This window comes from Suncus etruscus, chromosome 9 (assembly GCF_024139225.1).
Source record: "Suncus etruscus isolate mSunEtr1 chromosome 9, mSunEtr1.pri.cur, whole genome shotgun sequence".
Taxonomy (NCBI): domain Eukaryota; kingdom Metazoa; phylum Chordata; class Mammalia; order Eulipotyphla; family Soricidae; genus Suncus; species Suncus etruscus.
In genome coordinates, this window is record NC_064856.1 from 15768304 (window position 1) to 15791323 (window position 23020).

Genomic DNA, 23020 nt, shown 5'->3' on the forward strand with positions numbered 1-23020 from the left:
AACAATGTGTGGAGAGACTAATATGTTGTGAGGTCAACAGTTTTAAGAGCAAGCATAGCCATGGTGATATAGTTGTTAATCTTGGTTTTTTTTTTTTTTGTTTTTTTGTTTTTTCTTTTTTTTTGGTTTTTGGGCCACACCTGTTTGACGCTCAGGGGTTACTTCTGGCTATGCGCTCAGAAATCGCCCCTTGCTTGGGGGGACCATATGGGATGCCGGGGGATCGAACCGCGGTCCGTCCTACGCTAGCCCTAGCGCTTGTAAGGTAGATACCTTACCTCTAGCGCCACCTTCCCGGCCCCTAATCTTGGGTTTTTTTTTTTTTTTTTTTTTTTTGGTTTTTTTGGGTCACACCTGGCAGTGCTCAGGGGTTATTCCTGGCTCCAGGCTCAGAAATTGCTCCTGGCAGGCACAGGGGACCATATGGGGCGCCGGGATTCGAACCGATGACCTCCTGCATGAAAGGCAAACGCCTTACCTCCATGCTATCTCTCCGGCCCCGGTTTTTACTGACACATCTAGAGCTAGCTACCTTCAGGCAAAATGTTAGATGCATAAAATTCATCTTTTAACATTAAACCCAAAGTCAACGACACCAGAATTGATACCCAATCTACAATAAGCTATACACAAAGGAGACCTGTTACACTAACAGTCTGTGGGACAAAGGGGGAAGGTAAGGGATGCATGCTGGAAACAGGGTGGAGGGAGAACAACACTGGTGGTGGGAATGGCTCTAATTCATTGTCACTATGTACCTTAAATATCACTGTGAAGGCCGGAGAGATAGCATGGAGGTAAGGCATTTGCCTTGCATGCAGAAGGAATATAGTTTGAATCCCGGCATCCCAGTGTAGAGCCAGAAGTAACCCTGAGCGCTGTCAAGTGTGACCCAAAAACCAAAAAAAAAAAAACATTACTGTGAAAGACTTGTAATTCACTTTGATCACAGTAAAAAATATTTTAAAAATTAATCTTTAATACACTATCACGATCCTTTACCTTTAGATTTTTGTCATTGTGGTAGTTGGGTTTTTGTAGTTTTTATTTTATTTTACTTTATTTTACTTTGTTGTTTTTTTTTTGGTTTTTGGTTTTTGGGCCACACCCAGCGGTGCTCAGGGATTACTCCTGGCTATCTGCTCAGAAATAGATCCTGGCAGGCACGGGGAACCATATGGGACACCGGGATTCGAACCAACCACCTTTGGTCCTGGATCGGCTGCTTGCAAGGCAAACGCCGCTGTGCTATCTCTCCGGGCCCTTATTTTATTTCTTAGCTAGCTAACTAGCTATTATTGAAATGCCCCTAACTATTAATCCAGCTGGTATTTGTCAAATTGTCCTAGGGATTGGGGGGGGGGGGATGTATTGTCGTTGGCTCTCTTTACTGGTTTTGACTTTTTTATTATTTAGTTAGTTGTGTTTTGGTTTGGTTTGGTTTGGTTTTTGGGTCACACCTGGTGTTGCTCAGGAGTTACTCCTGGTTCTATGCTCAGAAATTGCCCCTGGCAGACCCGGAGGACCATATGGGATGCGGGAATTGAACCACCATCTTCTGGGTGGGCTGCATGTAAGGCAAGCACCCTACTGCTGTGCTATCTCTCCCGCCCAGTTAGTTTTTTGTGCCACACCTGCCAATGCTTAGGGGCTGCTTCCTTTATGTCCTTGAGGGTCATGCAATGCTAAGTATAGAAACCAGGACTCCCACATGCAAAACATTCACTCTAGTCCTTTGAGCATCTCCCCAGTCTTCAAATATCATATTTAAAACCAAAAACTGACGTGCCTAGGGGGTCCTGACTATTTGCAGCAATACTCAACCAACAAGGCCTGTAGTTCAGGGGTGGGACCCACAGATGCATTACTACCCTGTGGTGCCAGAGACTACCAGGACAGTAGGGAAGGCTCAGGTGTCTTCTGGGATACACCTGGTAATGCTTAGACCAGGGGTGGCGAACAGGATTTTTACTCTCACTCAAAATGGCAAAATGCAATATGTGTTTAATATATTATTGTTCAAATTAGATGCTTTTGTGTGAGTGTTTGTCTGTTTTGGCAGGTCATTGCGTGGTGTGGCTCTCTCACAGTTTAAAATTTTGGCTCTTTGTGTTGAACTTGTTCGCCATCGCTGGCTTAGACTAAGACCATGTGCTGGGATTGGTTAGGTTCATACGAAGTGTACACACTAACTTCTTTTTATTTGGGAGGTTGGGGGTCACACCCAGATGCGCTTGGGTTACTCCTGGCTCTACGCTCAGAAATCGCTCCTGGCAGCTTGGGAGACCATATGGGATGCTGGGATTCAAACTACCGTTCTTATGCATGTAAGGCAAAAGTCCTACCTCCATGCTATCTCTCTGGCCCCCCAAATAACTTCTATACTATTGCCCTGACCCCTTACATCTCTTACATTAAATCTTAAACTGAGTGGTAGAGTAGAATTTTATCTTCTTTATAAAATATTTATTTTGGGGGGCTGGGAAGGTGGCACTAGAGGTAGCATAGGAGGGACCGCAGTTCAATCCCCCGGCGTCTCATATGGTCCCCCCAAACCAGGAGCGATTTCTGATCACATAGCCAGGAGTAACCCCTGAGCGTCAAACGGGTGTGGCCCCCCAAAAATATTTATTTTTGTTTTGGGGGCCACACTTAGCGGTGCTCAGGGCTTACTCCTGGCTCTGCACTCAGATATAGCTCCTTGCAGACTCAGGGTCCATATGGGATGGCGGAGATCAAACTTGGGTCAGCCACATGCAAGGCAAATGCCCTACCACTGTGCTATTGCTCCGGCCCCAAATATTTTTTTTGAACTATTAAAAAGTCTGTTGTACCTCTATAATCCCTTTAATTCAGTGTTTTGTTATAAACTCTTACATTGGGGGCTGGAGTGATGGCGCAAGTGGTAAGGCATCTGCCTTGCATGTGCTAGCCTAGGACCCCGATTTGATCCCTTCATCATACCAATGGTCCCCCAAGCCAGGAATGATTTCTGAGCGCAAAGCCAGGAGTAACCCCTGAGCGTCACCAAGTGTGACTCAAAAACAAAACAAAATTCTTACATTGACAAAACAATACTTATGAAACTGTCACAGTAAGAAAATGAACTAATGGGCCGGGCGGTGGCGCTGGAGGTAAGGTGCCTGCCTTGCCTGCGCTAGCCTAGGACGGACCGCGGTTCGATCCCCCGGCGTCCCATATGGTCCTCCAAGAAGCCAGGAGCAACTTCTGAGCACATAGCCAGGAGTAACCCCTGAGCGTCAAATGGGTGTGGCCCAAAAACCAAAAAAAAAAAAAGAAAAAAAAAAAAAAAAAAAAAAGAAAATGAACTAATAAGGCCAGAGCTGTAAGGCTTTGCCTTGCACGCACTAACCTAGGATGGACCATGGTTCGATACCCCAGTGTCCCATATGGTCCCCCAAGCCAGGAGCGATTTCTGCGTGCATAGCCAGGAGTGACTTTGAGTGTCACCAGGTGTGGCCCTTAAAGAAAAAAAATGAACTAGTCAGACCTAGTGCTGTCCTCTTGATGGGAATGACTACATTGACTGATTATTTTTAATAATCAGTATTCTAATTTCAAACCAGATTTTTGCATATATCTCTTTTAAATTTAAGACTGGTACACCTTTGAGCGTGATTATACTGACTATACTAAGAAAACTTTACTGGGGCCCGGAGAGATAGTACAGCGGCTTTTGCCTTGCAAGCAGCCGATCCAGGACCTAAGGTGGTTGGTTTGAATCCCGGTGTCCCATATGGTCCCCCATGCCTGCCAGGAGCTATTTCTGAGCAGACAGCCAGGAGTAACCCCTGAGCACCGCTGGGTGTGACCCAAAAACCAAAAACCAAAAAAAAAAAGAAATGTAGGAAATGCTATACTAGTTTAAGAATTCAAAATTTTGGGGCCGGAGAGATAGCATGGAGGTAGGGCATTTGCCTTTCATGTAGAAGGATAGTGGTTCTAATCCCGGCATCCCAGGTGGTCCCCCAAGCCTGCCAGGAGTGATTTCTGAGTATAGAGCCAGGAGTAACACCGGAGCGCTGCCAGGTGTGACCCAAAAAACAAAAAGAAAAAAAAAGAATTCAAAATTTTTTATCTTACATTTCAGTATAATGATGTACTATTTATCTTGTTTGTATTCTTTTTAAGGTATTTGCTTGTTTTGTTGTTGGGTTTTTTTTTTTTTTTTTTTTGTTCTTTGTGGCAAAGCAAGATAGATTTTATTGAAATTTACTTAGAGGGGCCGGGAAGGTGGCGCTAGAGGTAAGGTGTCTGCCTTGCAAGCGCTAGCATAGGACGGACCACGGTTTGATCCCCCACGCGTCCCATATGGTCCCCCCAAGCCAGGGGCGATTTCTGAGCGCATAGCCAGGAGTAACCCCTGAGCGTCAAACGGGTGTGGCCCAAAAACCAAAAAAAAAAAAAAAAAAAGAAATTTACTTAGAAAGATATGAATGGGGGCCGGGTAGGTGGCGCTGGAGGTAAGGTGTCTGCCTTGCAAGCGCTAGCCAAGGAAGGACCACGGTTCGATCCCCCGGCGTCCCATATGGTCCTCCCAAGCCAGAGGCGATTTCTGAGCATATAGCCAGGAGTAACCCCTGAGCGTCAAACGGGTGTGGCCCAAAAACCAAAAAAAAAAGAAAGATATGAATGGGGGGGGGCCAGAGAGATAGCACAGCTGCGTTTGCCTTGCAAGCAACCAATCCAGGACCTAAGGTGATTGGTTCGAATATGGTCCCCTGTGCCTGCCAGGAGCTATTTCTGAGCAGATAGCCAGGAGTAACCCCTGAGCACAGCCGGGTGTGGCCCAAAAACAAAAAAACAAACAAACAAAAAAGATATGAATGGATGGGGAGCCGGTATAGCACAGCGGTAGGGCATTTGCCTTGCATGTAAATGACCCGGGATGGATCAGGGTTCAATCCCTGGCATCCCATATGGTTCCCCAAGCTTGCCGGGAGCGATTTCTCAATTTGTAAAGCCAGTAGTAACCCTTGAGCACCACTGGGTATGGCCCAAAACTAAAATAGGGAGGGAGGGAAAGAAGGAAGAGAAGATATGGTATCAGGCTTTTCCAGAGTGGAGAAAGCCAGGAGACATAAACACACCTAAACAAAATTGTGTTCAACAGAGAATACAGGCTTGAAGAACAGGCCTTTATAATCTTATTTATAGGTTATCATTAACTAAAATTGATGAAAAATATTGAACTCTAGTTTTTATTTTCAAGGTTCTTTTGGAGCAGGATATATTTCATCGATCCTTGATGGCCTGCTGTTTGGAAATTGTACTCTTTGCCTATAGTTCACCTCGTACTTTTCCTTGGATTATTGAAGTTCTCAATTTGCCACCATTTTATTTTTATAAGGTAAGGTAAAAGGAAAAGGAAATTCTATAGCATTCTATCTCTCCTGCCCCCATAATTCTATTTTTGTTTGTTTTGTTTTGGGAACACACTGGACTTTACTCAGAGATTACTCCTGGCTTTGCATTCAGGAATCACTCCTGGCAGTGTTAGAGGGACCATATGGAATACTGGGAATTGAACCTAATACTAAGTGCTTTACCCACTGTGATGTCTCTCCCACCCCCAAAGCAAGGTAGTTTTTATTGAAACCTGTTATAGAAAGAAATACGTGTTCTGTGCCAGAGCAATAGTACAGCGGGTAGGGCATTTGCCTTGAACGTGGCCAACCCAGATTTGATCCCTAGCAGCCCATATGATTCCTGAGCACAGGAGCAGAAATAACCCCATAGCACCACTCGATGTGACCCAAAAACCAAAAATAAATAAATAAATAAATAAAAATAGAATTTATTCAAGAGCAAAAACTCAAGCTTCTTTTGTAACGGAAATAAGCAAAGAAACAAGAGACAAGCAAGGGAGATGTGTGTTCCAGGGAGAACATGGGCTTAAGCAAGCCAAAAGTATTTTTATTTATTTATTTTTAACTTTATTTATTGATTGATTTTTGGTTGATTGGTTTTTGGGCCACATCCAGCGGGATTACTCCTGGCTCTGCACTCAGAAATTGCCCCTGGCAGGCTGGGGGACCATATGGGATGCCGGGAATCGAATCAGGTCCCTCTCAGGTAGGCCACATGCAAGGCAAATGCCCTACCACTGTGCTGTCTCTCCAGCAAATATTTTTAGGGCCAGAGCATTGGCACAGCAGATAGAGCATTTGCCTTGCTTATAACCGTACCTGGTTTGACCTCCATTTCTCATATAGTCCCCCAAGCCCTGTTGGAAGTGATCTCTTTTTTTTCTTTTCTTTTCTTTTTTTTAATAATGATATCTTGGGGCCGGTGAGATGGTGCTAGAGGTAAGGTGTTTGCCTTGCAAGCGCTAACCAAGGAAGAAACAGTGGTTGGATCCCCCAGCGTCCCATATGGTCCCCCCAAGCCAAGGGCAATTTCTGAGCTCTTAGCCAGGAGTAATCCCTGAGCATCAAACAGGTATGCCCCCCCAAAAAAAAATGATATCTTTAAGCACAATAGTTACAAACATGTTTGTAGTTGAATTTCAATAATAAAAAAGTACACCCCCTTTCACCAGTGCAACTTTCCCACCACCAGTGTCCCCCATCTTCTTCCTTTCCCGCCCCCTGCCTGTCTTTGAGACAGGCATTCTATTTCTCTCACTACCATTGTCATGTTAGTTGTTGGTATAGTTATTTTTTTAACTGCACTCACCACTCTTTGTGATAAGCTTCATATTTCAGCCTGGTCCTTCCAGCCCTCTTTGGGAGTGATCTTTGAGTGTAGAACCCTGGACATAAGCCCTGAGCACCACTGGTGTGACCAAAAAAAAAAAAAAAAAAAAACCACTAAAGAAGTTTGTTGTTGTTGGTTGTTTTTTGTTTCTTTTTTTGTTTGTTTGTTTTGGGGTTTTTTTTTTTTTTTTTTGGTGTTTGGGTCACACCTGGCAGCGTTCAGGGGGTATTCCTGGCTCTATGCTCACAAATTGCTCCTGGCAGGCTCAGGGAACCATATTGCATGCTGGGATTCGAACACTGTCCTTCTGCATGCAAGGCAAATGCCCTACCTCCATGCTATCTCTTCGGACCCTAAAGAAATATTTTTAAGGGGCTGGAGAGATAGCACAGTGGTAGGGTGTTTTGCTTTGCATGTGGCCAACACTGGTGGGACCCAGTTCAATTCCCGGCATTCCATATGGTCCCCCAGCCCACCAGGGGTGATTTCTGAGGGCAGAGCCAGGAGTAACCCCTGAATTCCGCCGGATGTGGCCCAGAAACCAATCAATCAATCAAGTTTTAAAAAGTCTTTTTTTTTTTTCTTTCTTTTTTTTGTTTTTTGGGCCACATCCGGTGACACTCAAGGGTTACTCCTGGCTTGGGGGACCATATGGAATGCTGTGGGATTGAACCGCAGTTCATCCTTGGTTAGCGCATGCAAGGCAGATGCTTTACCACTTGCACCATTGCTCTGGTTCCTTAAGAAAGTCTTTTTAAACTTAAAATTAATTATTGGGGCTGGAACAGTGCCTAGCAGATAGGGTTTTTGTCTTGTATGCAACTGACCCAGGTTTGATCCCCAGCATCCTATTTGGTCCCTGAGCATTGCCAGGAGTGATTCCTGATTGTAGAGCCAGGAGTAACCCTGAGCAGCCCAGGTGTAGCCTCAAAACACCACCAAAAAAATACAAAAATTATAAATATTAGGGAGTAACAAAAATTATAAATATTAATGTATGGAATTATGATTCAATAATATTTCTAGTTCTGTCATTAATAGGACCAGAACCTAGTCATAAATGCAGCCTCGTATAAAAATAACTGCTTAATGGGACCAGAGTGATATAGCATGGCAGTAGGGCGTTTGCCTTGATTTCTGTTGACCAGGGACAGACATACGTTTGATCCCCAGCATTCCATATAGTCCCCCAAGCCTGCCAGGAGCTATTTCTGAGTGCAAAGCAAGGAGCAACCCCTGAGCACCTCCGAGTGGACCCCTCTCCCTCCCCCCAAAGGAAAAAACTGCTTAACAGTCACCTTATCTTCTTTCTTGCCTCATCTCCAGGTCATTGAAGTGGTGATTCGCTCAGAGGAGGGACTCTCCAGGGACATGGTCAAACACTTAAACAGTATTGAAGAACAGATTTTGGAGAGTTTAGCATGGAGTCACAATTCTGTACTATGGGAGGCTCTTCACGCTTCTGCAGACAAAGTTCCTACATGTGAAGAAGTAAGGGCAAGGATAATCCTATCATTTTGTAAATTAATTTTACATTTTATTTTATCATACAATTTGTCTGCTTGGAAAATAGTCGTATTTACCATATTCATAAATAAGTACAACCTACATAGTAGGACATATTCATCACCTCAATAAAAACTCATAGCCTTATGAGTCGCTGCCCTTTCTCCCATCATTTTCCTAACTGAAAACAAATTCGTGATCCACTTTCTGTTCTATGAGGACCTATTCTGGATCTGTTAGATATGGAGCCATATAATTTGTGATCTTCTGTGATTGGTTTCTTTCACTTAAAATTGTGTTTGATAGGTTTAGATACTAGTATTTTTTTTTTTTTTTTTTTGGTTTTTGGGCCACACCTGTTTGACGCTCAGGGGTTACTCCTGGCTATGTGCTCAGAAATCGCCCCTGGCTTGGGGGGACCATATGGGACGCGGGGGGATCGAACCGCGATCCTTCCTTGGCTAGCGCTTGCAAGGCAGACACCTTACCTCCAGCGCCACCTACCCGGCCCCAGATACTAGTATTTTTTTATAATGTTTCATTTAATGATATTCCACTTTATCCATTAGGCAGTTGGTTGGTGACCAGGTGAGTTATTAGTTCTAATGAATAGTGATGTTAAGAACATTCAAACGGGGCCGGAGAGATAGCATGGAGGTAAGGCATTTGCCTTTCATGCAGAAGGTCATTGGTTCGAATCCCGGCATCCCATATGGTCCCCCGAGCCTGCCAGGAGCGATTTCTGAGCGTGGAACCAGGAGGAACCCCTGAGCACTGCCGGGCGTGACCCAAAAACCAAAAAAAAAGAACTTTCAAACAAGTTTTTGTGTGTGCTTATGTTTCTTTTGAGTAACTGGATTTGCTTGGCCATATAGTAACTGTTGAGGCTTTAGGTGAACTTCCTACTGTTTTCCAAAATGGTTACACCATTTAACTTTGTTTTGGTTTTTGGGCCACACCTGTTTGACGCTCAGGGGTTACTCCTGGCTATGCGCTCAGAAATCGCCCCTGGTTTGGGGGGACCGTATGGGACGTCCTATTCTAGCGCTTGCAAGGCAGACACCTTACCTCTAGCGCCACCTTCCGAGCCCCACCATTCAACATTTCTATCATCAATCTATGAAGAATCTAGCTTCTCCATATTCTCTTCAACATGTCTTTTTCTTTTGTTTATTCTGTTCACCTAAGGAGGCAATAAAAAAATGTTTTTATTCTAATTTCCTCATGACGAGTGATGTTCAATATATCCTTTCATGTATTTTTGGACTATTTGTCTATTTTGTTTTGTTTTGGGAACTTTAACAGACTATGTTTAGGACTTATTCCTGGCTCTACTCAGGAATCACTCCTGATAGGCCCAGGTGTTGTTAGTGAGGAAAACCAAATCAGCTACATAAAAGCAAGGCACAGACCTTAGTCATTATTCTTTCTCTTCTGCACCCATTTGTGTATCTTCTTTGAAGAAATCTTTATTCAGATCTTTTTTAATTGGGTTAATCTCTTGATGATCTATGAAACACAAATGTTTTTAATTTGATGTTGCCAAATTTTTGCTTATATCTTATTTAAGAAATTATCATTTTATTTTATTTTATTTTATTTTGTTTTGTTTTTTGGGTCACACCCAGCAGCGCTCGGGGTTTACACTCAGAAATCACTCCTGGCAGGCCTGAGGAACCATATGGGATGCCGGGATTTGAACCATCATCCTTCTGCACGCAGGGCAAATGCCCTGCCTCAATGCTATCTCTTCGACCCCTATCATTTTATTTTTTAACTATTTATATTATAAAGAATTATATTTTAGGGGCCGGAGGAATAGTACAGTGATAGAGCAATTTGCCTTGCATGTGGCCAACCCTGAATTGACCCTGGTTCGATTCCCAGCATCTCCTATGATCCCGAGCCTTCCAGGAGCAATTTCTGAGCACAGAGCCAGGTGTGACCCCCCCAAAAAAAATCAATAATAATAAATTACATTTTAAAAATAAATTATAGGGGTTTGTTATTATTTTTAGACACCCCTGTCAGTGCTCAAAAGTGGTCCAAAAACTGGCTCTGCACTTAGGTTTGGGGGACTACATGCGGTGCTAAGAATTAAACCTGGGTTTGCTGCATACAAGCCAAAGAACCCTGCCATTTTACTAATCTTTCAACCCTTAAAGTGTATTTAATACACACAAGTCATACATTTATCAATTTAGTGGACCCCAGCAATAGTATGGGGATTAAGGCACATGTCTTGTAAGCAACCAATGTATGTTCAATCTGCTCCTGTTATGGTTCCCTATACACCACTATTTGAGACTTCTGAGTGTAGAGCCACACATAAAATTTTCATCACAGTGCCAGACAGATGGCTTAAAGGACTGGAGTACATGCTTTGTATGCAGTAGTCTGTCCCAACCAAAAAAAAAAAAACAAACATTCTCATCAGTGAATGGATATGGATATACATATACATATATATAGTTCTAGAGTGCTGTGTGTATACTATATCTGGGGCTCTGGGTTTGATTGTTGAGTTTTGGGCCATGCCTAGTGTCGGTCCTGGGCTGTTCCTGGCCAGTACGCAGCATGCCATATCTGATTCCTGAGATTCAAACCAGTGTGTATCACATGCAAGGCAAGTGCCTTACCTCTGTACTTTCTCTCCAAGTTATTATTATTTTATCTGAATGTTAAGCTGAGATTTTGTTTTCAGGTTATATTCCCAAATAACTTTGAAACTGCAAATGGGATAAATGTACAAGGTCATCTTCCTATGATGCCAACATCTCCTCTAATGCATCCAAGAGTCAAAGAGGTTCGTACTGATAGTGGGAGTCTTCGAAAAGGTATGTTCAGCACTGTTAAGTAAGCTATTTTTAGAACTCCCTAGTGCCTGACATAGTGACTTAACTATTTGTTGAATGATAGTGAATGTGATTTATTATTTTTGAATACCTGTCACATTGTTTTAAATTAATGTTTCTCTATTAGATATGCAACCATTGTCTCCAATTTCTGTGCATGAGCGCTACAGTTCTCCTGCTGCAGGGAGTGCTAAGAGAAGACTTTTTGGAGAAGATCCTCCAAAGGAAACGCTTATGGATAGGGTCATAACAGAAGGAACAAAATTGAAAATTGCTCCTTCGAGCATTACTGCTGATATATCAATTTCACCTGGACAGAGTCTGCTGACAATGACCACAGCAATAGTAACAGGGACCACAGGACAAAAAGTCACCATCCCACTACACGGTAACCTTTCTTTTCTTTTTTTTCTGAATTGAATAAAATGCTAAAGAATTTCTTACGAGATTCTATCACATCGTATTTCTGATCTAGTATTATTTTCTTTGAACCTAGTCTGTTAGGTTGACACAGAATTGAATAGAATGTACAGATTTCCCAATACATTGTGTTCTCACGGATTCCCTACCTACATTATTATACACCAGTGTGTTCCACTTGTGCAGTAAGTCTACAATAACACAATCAAGTCCATTATTGGCTTACTCTTAGTATTCAACTTTCTGTGAATTAAACACATTTCTACTGATATATCCACCAATACCGTATTACATAAAATAGTTCACTTGAATATTCTTTGCACTCTAGCCATTGTTTTAAATATGTACTGTTAGGTTAACCACACACATTGTATTAAGTAGTCACTCTATTAGGAGTTCTTTTTTGGGGGGTGCAGGCAGATTTGATATTTTTTAATCATACCAAATAGTGATTATGGGTACTCCTGGCTCTGAGCTCGGGTCATTTCTGGTGGTTCTCAGGGGGTCAAGCAAAGCATTTACTCTTGCCATTGAACATTCTCTCTTACCCAGTATTTATTTTCATATATGAGCTTTAGAAATGAGTGTTTTGAGCAACAGTTTTTCTTTTTTTTTTTTTTTAAGTTTTTTTTTTTATATTTTTATTTATTTAAACACCTTGATTACAAATGATTGTGATTAGGTTTCAGTCATGAGTTGGACGGTCTGGTTTGCCTGGAACCCAGAGTCTATCTTATGCCAATAAACTGAGGTGAGGCCTTTTTAGTAATCAGGTCAAGGATTTTTTTCCATTTTCCCCATTTTTTTGGACCTATGCAAACAACGGCTCTTGCTACTATCACACCTTTACTTTTTTTTTTAACTTTTTTTTAAGGAAAAAAAAATACAACTTACTGAACTTAAAAACAATTGTAGTAGGGGCCGGGCGGTGGCGCTAAAGGTAAGGTGCCTGCCTTGCCTGCGCTAGCCTTGGACGGACCGCGGTTCGATATCCCGGTGTCCCATATGGTCCCCCAAGCCAGGAGCAACTTCTGAACACATAGCCAGGAGTAACCCCTGAGCGTTACCGGGTGTGGCCCAAAAACCAAAAAAAAAAAAAAAAACAATTGTAGTAGAATGCCTGTCTTGAATACAAGCAAACAGTTTTTCTTGATTAAGCTATCACTTTAAGTGCAAAAAAAGTGCTTGAGTGATATTGTAGTGGGTAGAGCATTTGTCTTGAATGTGGCTGATCCAAGTTCAGTCCTTGTCATCCCATATGGTTCTATAAGCATACCCCCCTTCACCAGTGCAAGATTCCCACCACCAATTTCCCAGATCTCCCTCCTCCCCACCCCACCCACACCTGTACTCAAGACAGGCTTTCTATTTCCTTCATTCATTCACATTGTTATGATAGTTTTCAGTGTAGTTATTTCTCTAACTGCACTCATCACTCTATGTGGTGAGCTTCATGTCATGACTTCACCTGCATAGTGAAGATGAGGTGAAATAAGGGTTGGGACTGAGGCAGTAAAAGATTAGAAATGAGCTTTGTAAGGGCAGTATCAAGGTCACAATACAAGATGGATATTATGCATATATAAACTATATGCATATAATACTATCAATAGGAGACCAAGGAGAAAAAATTTTCAGTGACTGTCCCAACATAAATCAGTGCTAGAACGACCCGCCCTCCTCCCAAAGCGCATTCTCATTACTGTAGGAAAAAGTAGGGGGAAAGCCTGATGACCCCTATAGAGCCCACCTGGACTGGTGCCCAGGGAAGGCCTGAAGTCTAGGGGAAAAAGAGGGACGGAAGGGGGCCTGCCAAGCATCCCAGCTCTCCCCAGGCTAGGAAGAAGGCCTCCAGCATGGGGACTCCCAAACCCTATACCTGAGAAGAGCTGGCCTTCAAAATCAAAGCTGGCTGCCCTCCTCCCCATGCACCTCCCCCCTGGAGTACGGAAGGAGGAGGGAAGCCTGAGGACCCCTAAGAATCCACCTGAACCCACTTCTGGCCATCTGAGCCAGCACCCAGGGTGGGCTGGAGTACAGGGGAAAAAGAGGGGGACAGCTGGGGGCCTGCCAAGCCTCCCAGCTCTCCCCAGGCTAGGGAGAAGGCCTTCAGCATGGGGCCTCCCCAAACCCCATACCTGGCAAGAGCTGGCCTCCAGATTCAAAGAGGAAACCGGAAGCCAGATATCTGCCCAACCTACTCCCCATGCACCTCCCCCCTGGAGTACGGAGGTGGGGGGGGGAAGACTGAGGACCCCTAAGAGTCCACCTGAACCCACTTCTGGCCATCTGAGCTGGCACCCATGGATGGAAGCCGGGATTCTAATTAATGACCTTCTGCATGAAAGGCAAACACGCCTTACCTCCATGCTATCTCTCCGGCCCCTGTTTTTCTTTTTTTTATTATTTTATTTTATTGAAACCATTGTGATTTACAAGGTCCTTCATATTGGGTTTCAAACATAATTGAATTAAGTAAGGGCAGTCCCACCACCAGTGTCGACATCCCTCCATCATGTTCCCAGAGTATATCCCATACCACTACTCTTTGTCCCCAGCTTGTTTAAAATTTAGAATGTTATGGGCCCAGAGAGATAGCACAGCGGTGTTTGCCTTGCAAGCAGCCGATCCAGGACCTAAGGTGGTTGATTCGAATCCCAGTGTCCCATATGGTCCCCCGTGCCTGCCAGGAGTAATCCCTGAGCACCGCCGGGTGTGGCCCAAAAACCAAATCAAACAAAAAAAAAGAATGTTAGATTTTTGGGTCTCCATTGTTGTTGACTTTAGTATAGATATTTAGCTATGTCCTTTTTTTTTTTTTTTTATCATCCAACGCACCTGAGACCACTTGAACCCTGGACTCCATCCCTTCATATTTGTGTTTCTCCTCCACGCAGTTTCTTTTCTGCTCTTCACTATACTCTGGGGCCAAGAGACAACTCCATTTAGACCACTACATTTCTTTATGCAGTTATTCTAAATATCACATATAAATGATATTCTGTATTTATCCTTCTTCTGGCTTATTTAACATATTTTTCAGGTTCATCTCTGTTGCTGAAAATTGCATGATTGCATCATTCCTTATAGCTATGTAGCATTCCATGGTATCTATGTACCATATCTTCATGATCCACTCATCTGTTGTTAGACACTTAGGTTGATTCCAAGTCTTAGCTATTGTACTGAGTGCTGAATTGAATAGCAGTGTGCATACATCTTTTTGGGTGAATGTTTTTGTGTCCTGGGGATAGATACCCAAAGAGGATCAAATGGCAGCTCAATTTTGAGTTCATTGAGAATCCTCCATACTGTTTTCCATAGAGGTTGGACCAGGCAGCATTCCTGCCAGCAGTGGATGAGAGTTTCTTTCTCACCCCATCCCTACTAAGAAATTTATTCCCAGTATTTTTGTAGGGTGTTTTTTTTTGGGGGGGAGGTGTTCCCTTTTTTTAAGAATTACAATACATTCTTTTTGTGTTTTTATTTTATTTATGTAGTTAGTTAGTTATTTTTTGGGTCACACCCGGCAGCGCTCAGGGGTTATTCCTGGCTCTATGCTCAGAAATCACTCCTGGCAGGCTTGGGGGACCATATGGGATGCTGGGATTCGAGCCACTGTCCTTCTGCATGCAAGGTAAATGCCTTACCTCCATGCTGTCTTTCTGCCCCCTTATTTTTTGTTTGTTTTGTTTTGTTTTGTTTTTGTGTTTTTTTTTTAAATATGGAATGCTTCACGAATTTGCGTGTCATCCTTGCGCAGGGGCCATGCTAATCTTCTCTGTATCGTTCCAATTTTAGTATATGTGCTGCCGAAGCGAGCACTGTTTTGGTTTTTTTTGGGGGGGAGTCACACCCAACAGCACTTAGGAGTTACTCCTAAGTCTGCACTCAGAAATTACTCCTGGCAGGCTAGGGCAGTGGTGGGTAACCTTTTTTTTCAACTAAGCCAAATCTCGCCAAAACCACGATTGAAATTTATTTTGAGAGCCACACACAGCGTGCACTGACAGAGGCTAGGAGTAGAGTCCTGACTCCTAGAGCTGCCGCCCGGCACACAGAAGAGCTGTGAACCATGTAAAAAAAAGTATAAAGAGCCGCATGTGGCTCGCAAGCCGAGGCTTGCTGTTCACTGGGCTAGCCCGGGGATCATCTGGAATGCCAAGAACCCTTGTCCCGGGTCGTCTGGTGTGCTATGGCTGTGGCTCCAGTATTTTTGATATGTGCCATCCTCACTGGTGTAAGATAATATCTCAATTTTGTCTTAATTTGGATTTCCCTAATGCTAAACTTATGATGAGCATTTTATTATGTGCCTATTGGCCATCTGCTGGTCTTCCTCAGAAAAGTGTATGTTCATTTCCTCTCTCCCTTTTTTCGTTTGTTTTTGTTTATTTTGTTTTTGTTTTTTTTGGGGCCACACCCGGCAGTGCTCGGGGGTTACTCCTGGCTATCTGCTCAGAAATAGCTCCTGGCAGGCACGGGGGACCATATGGGACACCGGGATTCGAACCAACCATCTTAGGTCCTGGATCGGCTTTTTTGGGCCACACCCAGTAACCCTCATGAGTTACTCCTGGCTTGGGGGACTATATGGGAAGCTGGGATCGAACCCAGATCCATCCTGGGTCAGCCGCAAACACCCTATTGCTGTGCTATCTCTTCGGCCTTCAATTTCTTTCTTAAAGGCTTTGAAGTTTTTATGGTATATATTGGTCTCTGACCTTCATTGTTAGGTTGATTTTTAGGTACTTGATAGTTTTTGACACTATTTTAAATGGGATATTTTTCTTTCTGTAATTATTATTTGTATAAAGGAATGTAACTGTCTTTTGGGTATTGACTTTGTAACCAGCTACTTTGCTGTATTGATTTATTATTTCTAGGAGCTTTTCTGTGGACTCTTTAGAGTCTTTCATGTCATCTGCAAATAGAGAAAGTTTGACTTTCTCTTTTTTTTTTTTTTTTTTTTGGGCCACACCCATTTGATGCTCAGGGGTTACTCCTGGCTTGTGCTCAGAAGTCGCTCCTGGCTTGGGGGGACCATATGGGATGCCGGGGGATCGAACCGCGGTCCATCCTATGGTAGCGCTCGCAAGGCAAGCACCTTACCTCTAGCGCCACCTTCCCGGCCCTGACTTTCTCTTTTTCAATTTGAATTTCTTTGATTTCCTTTTCTTGCCTGATTGCTATAAGTCTTCTAATACTATGTTGAAAAGAGTAGAGACAATGGACATCCTTGCCTATTGCCTGACCTTAGTGGAATGTTTTCAGTTTTTCTTTTTTTTTTTTTTTTTTTTTTTGGTTTTTGGGCCACACCCTATGACGCTCAGGGGTTACTCCTGGCTATGCGCTCAGAAGTCGCTCCTGGCTTCTTGGGGGACCATATGGGACACCGGGGGATCGAACCGCGGTCCGTCCTAGGCTAGCGCAGGCAAGGCAGGCACCTTACCTCCAGCGCCACCGCCCGGCCCCTCAGTTTTTCTTAATTAAGAATAATATTGGCTTGGGGGGGGGCAGAGAGATAGCATGGAGATAGGGCATTTGCCTTGCATGCAGAAGGACGGTGGTTTGAATCCCGTCATCCCATATGGTCCCCGTGCCAGCCAGGAGCGATTTCTGAGCGTAGAGAGTCAGGAGTAACCCCTGAGCACTGCCGGGTGTGACCCAAAAACCAAACCAAAAAAAAAGTAATATTGGCTTGGGGCCAGAGAGATAGCATGGAGGTGGCGCGTTTGCCTTGCTTGCAGAAGAACGGTGGTTTGAATCCCGGCATCCCATGTGGTCCCCTGAGCCTGCCAGGAGTTGTTGGGGACTGTGACTTGTTTGAGGCCATTTTGCTGTTCTTTCTGCCATAGTCCAGCCTTTCACCTAAAGGCTACATGCAGTCTTGCTATAAGTTTTTGAGCTAAAGAGAAAGGAATGTGCAGCTGCAGGATATAATTAACTCTAGCCCGGAGGAGAGCAACACTGCCCGGTACCTTATCAGAAACAAGGCCACTTCACATTCCGAAGTCAGCGAAACTGTTATCAATAAGTATAGGTTACATTGTCTGTTCAAGATCACTGAAACAAGCACATCTTGCACCACCTCCTGATAGTTAAGCAATTAGGAATGTAGCTAGAAGGCCACAAGAAGTTTCCATGGAAACAGCACGTTCATCATGACTTGAAGGTCATCCAGCCCCCTAGCCCACTGCCCATTTCCTTATTTAGAGAATGACTTAATTTCTTTGTTCCTTGTAGCCTGATATGTATTCTTGCCTTGTATGGACCTTCGCGCCAAAACTGTGATTGACATCACCTTTGTACTGCCCCCTTCTCCTTCACTATATAAGAAGGAGCTGTAGTCAAATAAAGTTACCTTTGAGCAGTGAGACATTGCCTTGGGTCGTTATTATTAACCTCTCTCAGATTTTTTACAGGTGTGGTTGAACTTCTGCTCTACAAAATAAAGGTGCGGTTGTCCCAGAGCCTCCCCAGCCGATCCCCGCTGGCCGGGCCCCTCCGGGGGGCTTCAGGACCCCGCAAGGAGTGATTTCTGAGTGTAGAGCCAGAAGGAACCCCTGAGCGCTGCTGGGTGTGACCCAAGAACCAAAATAATAATAATAATAATAATAATAATAATATTGGCTGGGCCAGAGCAATAGCACAGTGGTAGGGCATTTTGCCTTGCACATGGCCAACCCAAGATGGACCCCAGTTTGATTCCTAGCATTCCATATGGTCTCTCGAGCCTTCCAGGAGTAACCACTGAGCGTCACCAGGTGTGACCCCCCCCCCCAAAATAGTAATATTGGCTATGGACTTTTTATATAGTTGTTGCTACTATCTTTTTTTTTTACATTTTGGTTTTTGGGCCACACCTGGCAACGCTCAGGGGTTACTCCCGATTCTACGCTCAGAAATTGGGGGGGGACCATATGGGATGCCGGGATTTGAACCGCTGTCCTTCTGCATGTGAGGCAAATGCTTTACCCATGCTATCTCTCCTACCCCAGTTGCTACTATCTTGAGAAAAGTTCCATCCATACCTTTAATGGATGTTGGATCTTGTCAAATGCTTTCTCTGCATCAATTGTTATGTCATGTTTTTTATCATTCCTTTTTTGATGTGGTGTATGATGTTGATTGATTTGCATATATTGAACCATTCTTGCATCCTAGGATTGAAAACCACTTGGTCATAATGTATAATTTTTTTGATGTGTTTTTGGATTCGGTTTGCTAAGATTTTGTTAAGGATTTCAGGTTGGAGCAATAGCTCAGTGGTAGTGTTCACGAAGCTAATCTGGATTCAATTCCTGGCATATTATATAGTCCTCTGAGTGCGCCAGGAGCAATTTCTGAGTGCAGAGCAGGAGTAACCCCTGAATGCTGCTGGTGCAAAGACTAAAACAAATAAAGATTTTTGCATCAGTGAGATTGGTCTGTAGTTTTCTTTCTTAGTAATATCTCTGTTAGCTTTGGGGATGAGCGTAATAATAGCTTCTTAAAATGTATTAGGGAGGATTTCCATCTCTTCAATATTTTGGAAGAGTCTAAGGATCAATGATAATCTCTTTTCTGAATAGTTGATAAAACTCAACTGTAGGGCCCAGAGAGATAGCACAGCAGCGTTTGCCTTGCAAGCAGCCAATCCAGGACTAAAGGTGGTTGGTTCGAATCCTGGTGTCCCATATGGTCCCCTGTGCCTGCCAGGAGCTATTTCTGAGCAGACAGCCAGGAGTAAACCCTGAGCATTGCCAGGTGTGGCCAAAACAAAACAAAACAAAAAAACTCAACTGTAAACTCATCTGGTCCTCCCTCTCTCTCCCCACTCTCTCCCTTTCCTCTTTCTAGCCCTTCTAACCATTTGGGGTATAATTGGGTTTGGTTTGGTTTGGTTTTTGGGTCACACCTGGCAACGCTCAGGGGCTACTCCTGGCTCTATGCTCAGAAATCGCTCCTGGCAGGCTCTGGGGACCATATGGGATGCCTGGGTTCGAACCACCAACCTTCTGCATGCAAGGTAAACGCATTACCTCTATGCTATCTCTCCAGCTCCTTGTTTTGTTTTGTTTGTTTTGAGGAGTATGTGCATATCCAGAGGTGCTCAGGGTTTAATCCTGATTCTTAGGGATCACTTCTTTTATGGTTGTTTGTTTATTTTTTGTTGGGTTATTGTTATTTTTCTTGTTGGCAGCCATACTTGGCAGTGCTGATTGCTTACTCCTGTCTCTGCGCTTAGGGTTCCCTTCTAGCAAGCTCAGGAACCATATGGGATACTGAGATTGAACGTGGGTTGGCCACATGCAAGGCACACAATACATGCAAGGCCACAATACTATCACCAGTTTAGGGATCATTTTTGACAGGGCTTGAATAACCATATGTTCAATCAGGGATTGAACCTGGATCAAGCATGTGCGAAGCAAAAAATACTGTACCTGTTGTACTTTATCTCTGGTCCCTTCTAATGTTTTTAAGCTTATACATAGATGTTTATACATGCTACTTACATCTAAAACTGAGAATCTTGCTTTTGTTTTTAGGTATTGCAAATGATGCTGGTGAAATCACACTGATACCAATTTCTATGAATACTACTCAGGAATCTAAAGAAGAGAGTCCTATATCACTTACAGCTCAATCATTAATTGGTGCTTCTCCAAAACAAACCCATTTGACTAAAACACAAGAAGTACATTCAGCTGGAATAAGCAAACCAAAGAGAACTGGATCCTTAGCACTGTTTTATAGAAAGGTATGCATGTATTTGGTTTTACTCTTCTTCTTAGACCACATCTGGCAGTGTCGTGGGCTACTCCTAGTATGCTTGAGGTTCCATTCATTTCTGAAGATCAAACCTTCAGCGTACAAAATTTATGCTACCTCTATATGGTTCCTTTCCCCAAGTACCACCAGAAGTGATGTTCCTGGTGCTACATGACCATCCTGAGTGCAGATTCAGGGATGTCCTGATCACCACAGGGGTTGCCCAGAAACAAAACAAAGCAAAACATCTCTCTTTGAATCATCTCCCTGGCCCCTTCCTGTTAAGTATTATTTGTTTTTCTTCTCTAGCACAACAGTGCAGGACACTACTCTGGACTACTCTGGTACTTGTGGGTCTTCCCAGAATTCCAAGAATCAGGACTCCAACCTGAGCCCAGAGAGCCTGCTCTCATAGTGCTCATGTGCACCTGATTGGTGTATACAGCCAGACATTGCTTGTAATGCCTGGTATCTGAGACAGCTGAGCTACCAGGCCCAAAAAAAACTGTTGGCACTGCACTTGGCCCAGACATCCAGCAGACATGTGAGGCTCTTCTACATGAACCTCATCCTTGGTCCCTCAGCGAGTATTTTGTTGTTGTTGTTGTTGAGGCCAGAGTGGGATTTTGGAACATACCTGGAGGTGCTGTGCTTTTGAGAGTAGACCTGGTATTATATTAGGGGCCATGTAATGCTGGGGCCCCAACCAAGATCAGCCACATTCAAGGCAAGCAAGCACCTTAACTTCTATACTCTTCTGACCTCCTCCTTTTTTTAATTTATTTGGTCTATTATAACCCAAGAGTTCAATTCTCAACCATGTAGTCCTGGAGGCCTCTAGAGACACCCACCCCAGCAGTACTTCCAAGCCTCTAGGATTATAAGTAGTAGTACTGAATTAGGGCTATTTTATGCTTCTTATTGAACTCCGGGTCAAACATATTTAAGAAGGGCCCCTAGCTTACCGTTCTGTAAAACTATAAAACAGTGTACTGTCGATGGCTACACTTTTGCAATTTATTAATTATATATACACACATATATGTATATATGTATAAAGATATTTAATGAGAGGCCAGAGCGGTGATACAAGAAGTATAGGGCGTCTGCCTTGCATACGCTAACGTAGGAAAGACTGCGGTTCAATCCCCCGGCATCCCATATGGTTCCCCAAGCCAGGAATATGATCCCTGAGCATCACCAGGTGTGGCCCCCTCCCCAAAAAAAGACATTTAATGAAATTGCTCTAATGTGTTTAAAAGAAAGAACAACTAAAGTCTTCATTTTCTTATTTACTTTAACTTGTCTTTTTTTTCGTTTTTTGTTTTTGTTTTTGGGTCACACCAGGTGATGCTCAGGAGTTACTCCTGGCTCTGCACTCAGAAGTCGCTCCTGACAGGCTCAGGGGACCATATGAGATGCCGGGATTCGAACTGAAGTTCATCCTGTGTTGGCCGTATGCAAAGCAAACGCCTTACTTCTGTGCTATAGCTCCGGTCCCTTTAACTTGTCTTTTATATGTCCCGAATACCAGGCATTGAGATGGGGAGAGCTCAGGACTGACTCAGATTGCAGACCTTGCATATATATGGTCTTCAAGCACTGAGCATTGCTGGAAGCAACCTGGAATAGAAGAACAATAGCAGCATCTAAAAGAATAGTTCAGGGACCTGAGCGATAGCACAGCAGTAGGGTGTTTGCCTTGCATGAGGCTGACCCAGGACAGACCCAGGTTTAATCCCTGGTATTTCATATGATCCCCGAGCCTGCCAGGAATGATACCTGAGCACAGAGCCAGGAATAAACCTTGAGCACTGCCAGGCGTGGCCCAAACACACACACACACACACACACACACACACACACACACACTTTTTTGGGGGGTCACACCTGGCAAGGCTCAGCAGTTACTCCTGGCTCTGCTCTCAGAAATCGGTCTAGCAGGCACAGGAGACCATATGGGATGCTGGGATTCAAACCACCATCTGTCCTGGATCGGCTGCGTGGAAGGCAAATGCTCTACTGCTGTGCTATCTCTGACCTCTAACAAACATTTATTTAAAAAAAAAAATCCCATGGGGCCGGAGAGATAGCACAGTGGCATTTGCCTTGCAAGCAGCCAACCCAGAACCTAAGGTTTCCCATATTATCCCCCATGCCTGCCAGGAGCTATTTCTGAGCAGATAGCCAGGAGTAAGCCCTGAGCACTACCGGGTGTGCTCCCCCCAAAAAAAAAAATTCCCAGGGGCCAGAGAGATAGCATGGTGGTAAGGCATTTGCCTTGCATGCACAAGGATGGTGGTTTGAATCCTGGCATCCCATGTGGTCCCCTGAGCCTGCCAGGAGTGATTTTTGAGTGTAGAGCCAGGAGTAGCCCCTGAGTGCTGCCGGGTGTGCCCAAATCCCCCTCCCCCCCAAAAAAAAGAAAGAAAATTTATTCTAAGGGGCCAGAGTTTTAGCAAAGTGGTAGGGCAATTGCTTTGAATGCAGCTTACCTGGGATGGGCCCAGGTTTGAGCCCCATCATCTCATATGGTCCCCCCGAGCCTGCCAGGAGCAATTTCTGAACACAGAGCCAGGAGTAACCTTAGCACTGCTGGGTGTGGCCCCCATAAAAAGTAAAAGAAAATTTGGGGCTGGAGAGATAGCATGGAGGCAAGGCCTTTCCTGATGTATGTACCTAAAATATGTACCTATAATACTACTGTGAGAGATATGTAAGCCAATATGGTCAAAATAAAAATAAAAAAAGAGAGGGGCCGG

The 23020-nt window shown here is 43.9% G+C and overlaps 1 protein-coding gene and 1 non-coding gene across 2 annotated transcripts in view; one reads left to right on the top strand and one right to left on the bottom strand.

Moving 5' to 3' along the window:
- RBL1 (RB transcriptional corepressor like 1) overlaps positions 1-23020 on the top strand; it is a 69186-nt gene that overhangs the window by 32316 nt on the left and 13850 nt on the right. The window contains exons 12-16 of the mRNA XM_049779141.1: positions 5234-5371; positions 8047-8211; positions 10931-11063; positions 11209-11469; positions 20036-20247. Of these exons, the coding sequence (XP_049635098.1) occupies positions 5234-5371; positions 8047-8211; positions 10931-11063; positions 11209-11469; positions 20036-20247 (909 nt within the window). The remainder of the gene's footprint in view (positions 1-5233; positions 5372-8046; positions 8212-10930; positions 11064-11208; positions 11470-20035; positions 20248-23020) is intronic.
- LOC126019646 (U6 spliceosomal RNA) lies at positions 15220-15326 on the bottom strand. Its single transcript, XR_007499278.1, has one exon. It is a non-coding gene; the product is annotated as a U6 spliceosomal RNA (small nuclear RNA).